Here is a 12,250-nt window from a genome sequence, read left to right on the forward strand (position 1 = left end):
TGAATATGTAAAGCGAATAGAGCGGTAGGTTGCCTGAATGAAATAATAAGGAGAAATAAAAATATCGGAAAATAAATGAAAGGCAGAATTTACAAAACAATCATCAGACCAATAATGACATACCCTGCAAAAACACGACCTACACAGAGAAGACACTGTGGGATAGAGCTAGAAGTGCAGATATACGACGGAGATGCAAGGTAAACAACGTTAATAACTGGGTAAAAACAGAATAGTAGAATGGGACGATCACATAGGCCGAATGGACAACAAATCGACTAGTAGACCAGGGCGCATCTGTTAAAATATTAGTACATTTGGATGTTGAGAGGTGACTCATATTTTTTGCAGAAATTGCTTGAAAATAACTCATATAATAATAATTGAGTTATCCTCCCAATCAAAAAGGTCCGGAACATTGTTTAAATAATCAAAATGTCAAAAAATTAACGAAAAATTAGACTTTTTTCTTCGTTTTTTGATTATAACTTCAAAAGTATTCATTTCCGAGAAAAGTTGCGCTGACATAAAAGTTGCGTCCAGAAAAACTTTATGATATAATAAAACAATACTGTTAATTTAATTAAGATCGGTTCAATCAATTTTGCAAAATAAATTTTGCTATCAAGCTTTCGCAAAAAAAATTCATTTTTTCTAAATGTTGCAGGACTGAAAATAAAGCAGATAGCAAAATGAATTTTTTTTTACATATAGAAGAGCACTGTACCTTTCATTTGAAATTTTTAAAATTAAAATCGGTCAACTACCACGGCGTCAGGAATTTTTTTAAATAAACATTAATTTTTGGTGCTACATGCAGGACAGCGGATATTTTTGCTCTGATTGGGCATTCCAATGACCTTGATAATGATTAATAAATTTTAATTTTTAGTATATTTCAATATAAATGAATAAATTTGATTATAGCAAAATAAAAACATATACTCTGTCCTTTGAAATTACACTTTTTTGGCAAAAACTTTCTTTGTTCATATATTTTAACTTAGAGAATCAAAGATTATTATTTTTAAACATATGCAATTGTTTAAACAATATTTCACAAACAACAATCAAATTATTTTGATTTTTGTGGAATTAAAATATTAAAATACAACAAAATATAGATTAAGAAAATAATATACATTAGATAAAGATTGGACGAAATTTTGGTGGAGATCAACTTGTGTGAATCGAACACCGCTGTCCTGCGCGAAGCACCAAAAATTAATGTTAATTTAAAAAAATTCCTGACGCCGTGGTAGTTAACCGATTTTAATTTTGCAAATTGAAAATGAAAGGTACATTATTCTTCTATATGTAAAAAAAAATTTACTTGCTAACCGCTTTATTTTCAGTCCTGTATCATTTTGAAAAAATGAATTTTTTTTGCGAAACCTGGATAGCAAAATTTATTTAGCAAAATTGATTGAATCGATCTTAATGAAATTTACAGTGTTGTTTTATTTTATCATAAAATTTTTCTGGATAAAATATGAAGATCTTAGTGTAGCATAAATGGCTGAAAAACGTAAAATGCGAATACTTGTTTTTAATGGTTTTTTCGCAATAATTGCTATTTTGCAACAAGGGTGACAATTTTTAAAAGTTTTAACTATTCTTGTATTGTAGTAAAGTTAATTACGCAACTTTTATGTCAGCGCAACTTTTCTCGGAAGTGAATACTTTGGAAGTTATAAACAAAAAACAAAGAAAAAATATAATTTTTCCTTCATTTTTTGACATTCTGATTATTTAAACAATGTTCCGGACCTTATTGAGTGGGAGGATAACTCAATTATTATTATATGAGTTAATTCCAAGCAGTTTCTGCAAAAAGAAATATGAGTCACTCCTCAACGTCCATCTCAAAACAGATGCGCTATAAAATAGATGGACTATAGTAAGGACGGCGAGAGACGGTTCCCCAATAGGAAGACGATCAGTGGGAAGACCACGAAAACTATGGAATAACAACTTACTGGAAGCACATTGAAAAAACAGATATGCCTACACAAAAAGAAAAAGAAGATGATTGTCGTAGGGTCGTTATACAGGTTTATTTTCCTTTTCACTCAGTTTTGTTACTGGTTAATTTTTAGTAAATGTTTATGTTGTCAAAGAATTCAAATACTTGAGAGCAGTGATAACAGCCGAAAGCGAAACTCCCTAGATAAAATCTTTATCTCAAGATCACCCAAGAAAAAGATGGAAGAATGCCGTAAGAAAATATCTACGTAAGATGATAGTACAATAATGAGAGATTATTGCACATTGTGCAAAGATTGTGATTTTACACTAAGATAACGGTATAATATGTTTATCATTTCCTATGTCTTTGTTGAGATTATTTATTACCTGTATTATAGTATAGTGCATATTTTTTTCGTAGGTTCCAGACTCAACAGTCCGCGTCCGGGCAGCATCCGAGCTTCAAGAAAACGAGCCCTCTCGTCTTCCCCCTATTCGGATTCTTTCGATATCAACTCCATGATACGATTTTCTCCGAATTCCCTAGCCTCCATCGTCAATGGATCCAGGTCGTCGAGTGCAAGCGGCTCCTACGGCCATCTATCGGCGGGAGCCATCAGCCCGGCATTGGGGATGCATCCCATGCACCTTCAGCAGCTCCAGGCGCATTTGATGCGCAGCTCTGGATCGCTACTGCCTTTGCCTCCGGCTGCTCCACCTCCCCACCCAATGTATTCTTTGGGACACCATCCTCTTCACGTATCACACAACATAAAGACTGATGTAAGTTTTTAAAAATTATTTTAACATTAAAAGGGAAATCCATCTAGTTGGTTGTATACCATAGTTAAAATACTGAAGTAAAAGACTCTTTGTAAATGGTATATGAATTATTCTATTAAAAAATTTTCTTTAAAAATTATCCAAATTGGATTAGTAAATACATCACAGAACGAACTTTTTCGGTCGTGTCAGACTATTATCAGGTTACACCAAGTTGATTTTTTAACCAAGAGGAGTAAACTAAAAAGACAGATTCACACTCAAGAAAGTTACTAGAAAAGTCACTAAATTCATCTTCTTTTTTCGTTGATCATATTCACCTTTCGATGATAATCCATACGGGTCTACCCCAAAATCCCGACAGCCAACATCCCGACAGCCAAAATCCCGACAGCCAAAATCCCGACGTCCAAAATCCCGACACGCCAGAATCCCGACAGGCCAGAATCCCGGACACACCAAAATCCCGACAGGCCAGAATCCCGACAAATTAAAAATTCTGTCAGATCCTTAATTTATTTGAAAGTGGATATTGGTACTAGCTAAAATATAAATAAATTTCATGTTTGAAATAATACTGTAACGCAGGGGTGGGCAAAGTGCGGCCCGCGGGCCGATTGCGACCCTTTATACATTTTTTTGCGGCCCGCGCAAAAAAATATATTATTTTCATTTAAAGATTTTTTTTAAATTATTGCTAATATTAATAAATAAATATAGATAATGCAGCTATTACTTGACACTTTCGCAGCGGGTGATTTTACCGCTCGAAGAGACTCGTTCATAAATCTTCTAGTTATAATACAAAAAGAGATAATATGGTAGGTGAAAAGAGTTTGTTTTTTGGTGCATGCTCAAATCAGTGTATTCAACTTGAAATAACAGAGAAACGGTCGATTTTAGGTGTATAATGCTACCAATACCTTTTGTAGTACTTGAAAAGATCTTTAAAATGAGCAATATTAAATATCGATTACATTCAACCTAAGTGAGATAGGCTGCAAAAGTATATTTACCTCATCCACCATAATTTAAATGCATTGTTTTCCTTATAAAATACTTTTTATTACAGTATTATTTCTATGTTCAAAAAGTTGGACGGGTTTAAAATAAATGGTTTTTGAAAAACATAAGATCAAATTATAGAGCACATTTTAAATTTTCTTAAAAATCTTCATTTTTCTCCATGTAACTTGTGAATGATAAGAGATACAGTAATGAAAAATAAAAACCAAAATTTTTATCTAAAAAACCCTACATTTTTGTAAAGTATCTTGTTTTCGTATCTCTTATTATCATTTTCGAGTTATATGGAGAAAAAGGAAGATTTTTAAGAAAATTTAAAAATGCGCTCTATAATTTGATCTTATTTTTTTCAAAAACCATTCATTTTAAACCCGTCCAACTTTTTGAACATAGAAGTAAAACTATAATAAAATGTATTGTATGTACAAAAAAAAACGATGCATTTAAATTCTGGTTGATGAGGGGTTAAATATACTTCTCATTTTTTTCTTAAAATACATTAGTCATCAATTTTTTTGCAGCATATCTCGCTTAGTTTGAATGTAATCGACATTTAATATTGCTCATTTTAAAGGTCTTTTCAAGAACTACAAAAGGTATTGGTAGCATTATACACCTAAAATCGACCGTTTCTCTGTTATTTCAAGTTGAATACACCGATTTAAGCATGCACTAAAAAAAAAACAAACTCGTTACCTTCTCTTTTGTAAATTACTCTGCGAATCAAAAACATATTCCGATGTGCATCACTTTACGCTTTAACAGACAAAAAAGAAATTGGAAACAAAAGTTGTAAAAACTTTTAACGAGATTTTCTCAAAACTACTTTTTTTTAAGGCATGGACATTGTAACTCAAAAGCTACTTACTTCACAGATCCACCTGAAATTTTTCATAAATTTTCTTTAGGCATTTCGTGAGGTAACTCTGTCGAGATATTTTTTTAGGCTTATTTTTTGGTTTACGATAATAAATATGTTGATTTTTACTAGGTTTCTAGGTGATTTAAAAATCTCAAAAATCGTTAAAACTAAAAGACTCGAGAGCTTTACCTCAAGAAGAAACTCATGTTAATAAAATATTTTTAAATTTTTTGTTTCATATGATCCAATTACGAGTTCTGATGTTTATTGTAAAAATTTTTTTGAGGTGTAAAAATTTGCCACTGTTGGCCTATTTTTCAATATTTAGTCTTGAATTTTTTGAATATTCTTTAAATTATACTCACTATGTTTATTTAATTTAAAAATAAAATAATTCTACCATAGTTTCAAATTAAATTCAATAAAAAAGTGCTTGAATTATTGATTTCAAGTAAAAAGTTAAAAATACGAACATGTTAAGGTAACAAATATTGCGGCCCTCGGTAATAGACCAAGAACATTTTGTGGCCCTTTCTAAAAAAAAGTTTGCCCACCCCTGCGTGTAACGTAACAAAAATAGATGGATGGTAAGTTTGAATCACTCCTCTTGGTTAAAAAACAAACAATAGAAATAAGTAAGCCACTGTAAGTTAAAACAAAGGGGTGAAATTTTGACTGTTGAAAAAAGTAAAACAATCCGTTTTTCAAAGGTTCTCCCAGTTTGACCGATGAAGTTTTTGGATGGTCACCGCAGTCATGTCAGTTTGTAAACACCACTCTGTAGTTGCTTTTTCTTTCGGCTCTTATTGTTCTTAATGTATATTAATTTTTTAATATCAAGTTTTTTTAAGTTTTATAATACTATGATTTATTAATATTAAGTATTTTTCCTTTTTTGTAGATATTAAATGACAGAAAGAAGTCTGAAACTAGTACAATAACCCAACTTGATATCGATTCAACGAGTTCAAGAAGGCCCAAAGTAAAAAAGGAACCATCTCCGAACTCTTGTGGACAAGAGGGACAGAGTGATCCTACTGATCTCAAAGATGAACCAGGCGATTTTATAGAAACAAATTGTCACTGGAAAGACTGTTCGACTGAATTCGGGACACAAGAAGAATTAGTTAAGGTAAGTTGTTAAAGCAATCTTAAACTTGTGTAAAGATTACGTTTTGTAATTTCAATTTAAAAGAGAGTTGGAGATTAATTAAAATATGAGAACTAATAAGAAAAAAGACGTTATATCACCAATAACAACGGAAAAATGGGAAGAATATTTCAAAAAATTACTAACAGAACAAAGACCAGAATTTGTTAACATAGAAGACAACACGATAGGTATACATATAAATTCATCACCATTACAAATAAGTAAATCAGAGATGGAAGAAATAACCAAATCCCTGAAAAATGGAAAGTCCCCTGGTCCTGGTGACATCCCTGCAGAATTAGTGAAAACCGGTACAGACAAACTCCAAGAACAGCTAAGAAAACTCTTCCAAGACTGCTTAAATGGTGCCGAATTACCAAAAGAATGGAAATTATCTATCACGTCAACCATCCACAAAAAGGGCAATAAAGATCAATGTGAAAATTACAGAGGAATTGCGGTAAACAGCACAATAAGTAGGATGTATGGGAAACTTATTAAGAACAAAATAGAAAATGACTATAGAGATTACGAAACAGAGGAGCAAGCTGACTTTAGAGCTGATAGGTCCACAGTAGACCACCTGTACTCTATTACGCAAGTTATTGAGAAAAAACAGCCGTCAATAAAGAAGTTCACCTGGTATATGCAGACTTACAAAAGCATATGACAGTGTGCCCCTCAGCAAATTATGGTCAACCCTACATCAAACCAACATTAAACATGGTCTTATCAAAGCAGTCCAAAGTCTGTATAATGGAACGACTGCAAAAATTAAACTGGATCAAGGATGTCTGAGGGATTTAAGGTCACGAAAGGATTGAAGCAGGGTTGTTGTATTTCGCCTACCCTTTTTAAAATTTATCTGGAACATGCACTCAAGCTGTGGAAAAGAAAATGTAATGGCATGGGAATCCCTCTCAATGACAACACAACACTATACACCTTATGTTTCGCTGATGACCAAATTCTGATTGCTCAGGATCATGAGGACCTTTGTTACATGACCCGGAAGCTAATAGAAGAATATAACAAATGGGGTCTCGAAGTCAACATTAAGAAACCTGAAGCCATGTGTATTGGAGGAACAAAGCAGTCCATTACATTAGACGATGGGGTAGAAATTAAACACTGCGATGAATACAAGTACCTGGGCATGAAGATAACTCAAGATGGAACACTCGATGCTGCTATAAAAGACAGAAACATACAGGGTAGAAAAGCCATATCCATCATGAACGGCATTCTGTGGGACCAAACAATATCTAAAGCGAACAAACAGCTCATATTATACAATACCATACTTAAAAGTGTAATCACATATGGCAGTGAAGTTTGGCCACTGAAACAAAGCACGGAGAAAATGCTACTAGTAACAGAAATGGACTTCTGGAGAATAGCAGCAGGCAAATCAAGAAGAGATCGGATACCAAATGAGAGGATACGAGAAATGATGGGAGTCACACATACAATAATTGATGACATAAAAACAAAACAACTAGTATGGTACGGCCATGTACAGAGAATGCTAGATGACAGGATCCCTAGCAGATTTTGGCATGGACACCACAAGGGAGAAGAAAAAGAGGAAGGCCGAGAAGAAGCTGGAGGGAGGGAATTGAAAAAGAACTAGAGGAAAGAGAAATCCCTCCAGGTCTATGGTTAAACAGAGAAGAATGGCGGTTAGGAGTCGGAAGGCGTCGGAGAACGCTGTAAACCGATAGTAGTAGTAGTAATTTCAATTTGAATCGTTGATGGCTCTATGGTGTGATGAATAGTAATTATTACAGAAAATTTGTTTCTCTTTGAAGTAGTATGTTCTACACTTAGACATTGATATTACATACTGACAAAGTCACTAGTAGGATATTGGTAAGCGTTGGGTTAAGGAATAGTTTAAATTTGAGGATGAAAATTACCGAAATCATACAGCGAAAAATATAAGATTATTTTTTGCATGTGGAAAATTGAGCACCTAGTTTTTGTAACTGTTTTTAGGTAATTGCTTCTCCGTATAATTTTGTTTAGAACTTCCACACCACTGTTCGTCTAATTCACTCATTACACTTCTTCTTTTTTCACTTTTTCGTGGCTAGAGAATTTGATTCTTAAATATTCTACGGGTTGCCACAGGGCACAGGGCAGCTTCCCCCTCATGTATTTAACATTCAAACTATTTACTTATAGCTTCGATGAAGCAGATTGTAAATTAAAAAATGTAATAAAAAAATATTCTACTTTCTGGACTTGTTTTAATATTTTGTTATTACAACTAGTTTACATCTTTTTGTTTTTACTGGCATCACTAGCTTTTTGACAAATGGGGAAATTGAGTCTCTAGTCAGTGGACTTATAACAGCAATTCCAATGATTTATGTACTTCTGCTTTGTAAGTGAGTCATAAGCCATCCCTCCCAATTTTGATCAGATACGCGTATGCTTTACATACCTATTTCACTACATCATCATCATCATCAAAGTTTCTCCATGTCTCCTTGTCTTGATCTATCATCATCCAGTTCCCGCAGCTATGCTATCATCACTCCAGCGCATTGGTGGTCGTGATGATGTGTCACAACAAACGAAGCACCTCTGCTTCGTTTGTGCGCTCGCGCCCGCTGTCGCCATTCCAATATTCTTCTAATCCACCTGTCGTCCGGTGTTCTTGCCACATAGCCTGCCCATCTCTATTTCTTTTTTAGTATGTTCTACTATGTCTGTGACTTTTGTTCTTTGCCTGATGGTATTATTTGGTATTCTGTCTCTTCTTGTGATTCCTAGCCTGGCTCTCTCCATGACCTCTGGGACACTCTGGGTCACTCTTAGAGTTTCTCCTCATGCATTGTTCGTACACTTTTCTCTTAAGACATAATGGGAATATCATTTTTACATATTTTGTATCTCTGTATCTCATGTCCAAGCTGTCCATACACATGTGTTTCTAATATGATGTCGTCTATTCTGATTTTGTGCAAGCACTAAATTTGTCATTATTTGAGTTTTGCTTACGTTTATTCGGAGACCTACTGCTGATGCAACTTGTGCCATTTCTTGAAGCATACGTTTCGCCTCGTCGATGTTATCCGTGATCAGAACGATATCATCTGCGAATCTAAGATGTGTCAATCTTTCGCCATCAATATTATTAGCTCTATGATTTCAGACAATGATTTCATTGAATATTCAAAGACAGCTGTGAAATTTTTGGGCGAAATGGTGTCCCCCTGTCGAACCCCTGTGTTCACTTTAACTAACCTAACCTATTTCACCACAAATGTAGCTTATTATACGAAATTGTATATTTTTTTTGTGAATTTGGTGGCCTTGGCTGAGCCAATTAGCAAGACATTTTATTTTAAAAACAAACATTTTTTTTAATGAGAGGAATTTTTTCTGTATTTCTAACTCTAAATATATGTACGTAACAAACTAACATACATACTAGTATCTAAAAAAATACACTGTTTTGGATGTAAATATTTTTTTGTATATATTTATTTTTTTGTATATTTTTTTTATTATATTTTTAATTTGTCTTTTTTTTCTTTTTTTTTTTAATTGTTTTTTTGCTACGCTAAGACATAAACCCGATTCAACATCTAGGAGGTTTTCATCTTCTTAGTTTTTTTTCCTTTTTTTTTCTATAAATTGTATATTTGTTTTTTTTATTTATTCTTTTCTATGTCTATGTTTCATGATAAAAATTGAAAATTGAGTTGTATAATATGCTAATATATTTTTGCAGCATATCAACAATGACCATATACACGCAAATAAGAAGTCCTTTGTATGTCGATGGGAAGGTTGTTCAAGGGCAGAAAAACCATTCAAAGCTCAATACATGTTGGTGGTTCACATGCGGAGGCATACTGGAGAAAAGCCTCATAAGTGCACGGTACGTTTTACTTTTATTATTATTTACTACTATTGCATTTTGCATTGGTTACTTGAGCCACTCTCCACTCTGCATCTGAAAATACTTAGATAAGGGATAACTTTAATGTAGTAAAAGCTTTTTTGTAAAATTGTGGGTTGTGGGTTAGGCCACTTTGCATCTCGTAGCGTCAACTGTAGATGTATTGTCGGAATAAAAGATTATTCCTCTTTCTAAAGGGTATTTATTCTATCTAATAAATAGTGGAATCACTGAAGGTGGATATGAGCTATTACCTCCGATTTCGTTGAACCTCCATCGATTTGCATGAAAATTGGTGAGTGGTTAGAAGATATCTCAAGGAACAAAGGTGACATGGTGTCAACTTGCGCTTTTACCCTGGGGATGGATGCCACCCTTCTCGGGGGTGAAAATTATTTTATTAAAAATAACCCCATAATTCGATAGAGACAAATTTCAAGCAAAATTTGTTATATAAAATTATTAAAATACCTCAAAAGTTTTTGAGTTATTAAAAATCAAAGATTTTATTTTTTCTTGAGAAAAATGCATGCTTTTAACCAGTTTTTCATCAATAACTCAAAAAGTTTAAGTTTTTGCAAAAAAATTACTATTATCAAAATTGAAGCTAATAAAAAATGAAATAAACCCCTTACTAGAAAAATCTTTTAATGATAACTAAAAGTGAGTTATAGGTAATTGAATGTATATTTTTTTCGGTGAGTAAAAAACTCGTAAGTATTCAAGCTGAAATAACGGGAAATTGATGCATTTTGTAACATAATCTTATTAAAAATTTGTTAAAGTACTAAAAATATCTATTAAATGAGGCCCCGAACATGTTGATAGCGTTAAAATTTATGTTCCAAAATTTTTTCAAAATTTATCTTTTAAAAATTTTTCCAAAAAATGCTATGGTTTCTTTTTGATAACTCAGTTCGTGTTTACGATATCAGGTTCATCTAAAAACTGTTTGAAAGTTAATTCCAAGTGATATTTAAGCACGTTGAAGCTAATCTTTTAAACTCCTTACTTTTTTTTTAAATAAAAGGTTAAATGACCTCGGTTGCATGGTTCCCACAACAAAATATAAGATTTAAACGTTTCTATCTCGGTTATTTTTTACCCTATAGAAATAGTAAAACAGATAAAATATTTGGCACAGAAAAAACTAAAATGCGGTTATATATAATTTTTTACATATATTAAGTATTTTAGGAGTTATTATCAAGAGAATATGATAATTACAATAATTTTAAAAATTATGATTTTTTTAAATTATACCTTTTTTTCAAAAATTTGCATTATAAACCGGTCAAAATTATCGAAAACATTACTTATGCTAACATAAAGAAGTTCTTGTAAGGATTACTATAAATTTTAATGTTTGTGGAAATGGCGTATGTTTTATTTTTCACTTTTTCCTAAAAAATTCGAAACGGTTCTTTTATTTTCATTATAACTTGCTAAATTTTGACGCTATTACCTTGTTCTGAAGCTCATTTGATAGGTATTCCGAAGTACTTTGATAAATGTTTAGCAGGAATATTTTATACATTGCATCGTTTTCCCGTTATTTAAGCTCGAATACTTAGATTTGAGGAATCGTCGAAAAAAAATACATATTCAATTGCCAATAACTCACTTTGAACTAACATTAGTTTAGTTCTTTATGTGAGGAATGTATTCAGTTTTTTATTATCTTTAATTTCAGCACTAATAACTTTTTTGTAAACGCTTATAGTTTTTGACTTATACGTGAAAAACCGATTTAAAACATGCATTTTTTTACGAAAAGATAAAATCTTTGGTCTTTAATAACTCAAAAAGTGTTGATTTATTTTAATAACTTTATATAACAAATTTTGCTTATAATTTGTCCCTCTATCGACTTATGGTATTATTTTTAATAAAATAATTTTCACCCCCGAGAAGGGATGGCATCCACCCCCAGGGTAAAAGCGCAAGTTGGCATCATGTCACCTTTGTTCCTTGAGCTATCCTCTAATTATTCACCAATTTTCATGAAAATCGATGGGGTGTGATGGTACACGACAACCCTCACGGAATTTTCCTAATTTATTTGTTATAAGAATAAGGTCAATATTATAGTTGCAATTTGTATAATTTATTACGATAGTAGCAAAGTTCAAAGTATTCAACTCATTCGCAAGACTGCAAACACAGCACACGTCATTATTGAAATACGTATAGCATAACCATATATGGTAATACATATGGGCATTGTTTTTAATATAATAAGATATAAGTGGGAAGGTCGAGTACCTGAGACATTCATTGTTGTATCAGTGTGTTCGCTGAACTCTGCTGGCGCGTGGTCAGGGGATATAGTTACCGAGATATGGGTCACCTTGACCTATCCTAACTATAATGTCGGTCGACGTAGTTGTAACTGTACCTTTAACCTTGTAAGAATAAAGATATGTAGAAAGTTTAAGTTTGTTTGTTCGGGAGTGTCTTCGTCCAGCAACCCCCAACATCACATGGCGACCCGTGCCTTAAGTTAAAGAATGGAGTTTTCTGGTTCGCATATAGATTGAGG

General features: G+C 32.8%; 1 protein-coding gene across 1 annotated transcript in view; it reads left to right on the forward strand.

Moving 5' to 3' along the window:
• LOC114349424 (transcriptional activator cubitus interruptus) overlaps positions 1-12,250 on the forward strand; it is a 660,730-nt gene that overhangs the window by 628,532 nt on the left and 19,948 nt on the right. Inside the window, exons 4-6 of the mRNA XM_028299796.2 lie at positions 2,390-2,751; positions 5,541-5,771; positions 9,538-9,687. Coding sequence (XP_028155597.1) covers positions 2,390-2,751; positions 5,541-5,771; positions 9,538-9,687 — 743 coding nt within the window. The remainder of the gene's footprint in view (positions 1-2,389; positions 2,752-5,540; positions 5,772-9,537; positions 9,688-12,250) is intronic.

This window comes from Diabrotica virgifera, chromosome 1 (genome assembly GCF_917563875.1).
Source record: "Diabrotica virgifera virgifera chromosome 1, PGI_DIABVI_V3a".
Taxonomy (NCBI): domain Eukaryota; kingdom Metazoa; phylum Arthropoda; class Insecta; order Coleoptera; family Chrysomelidae; genus Diabrotica; species Diabrotica virgifera.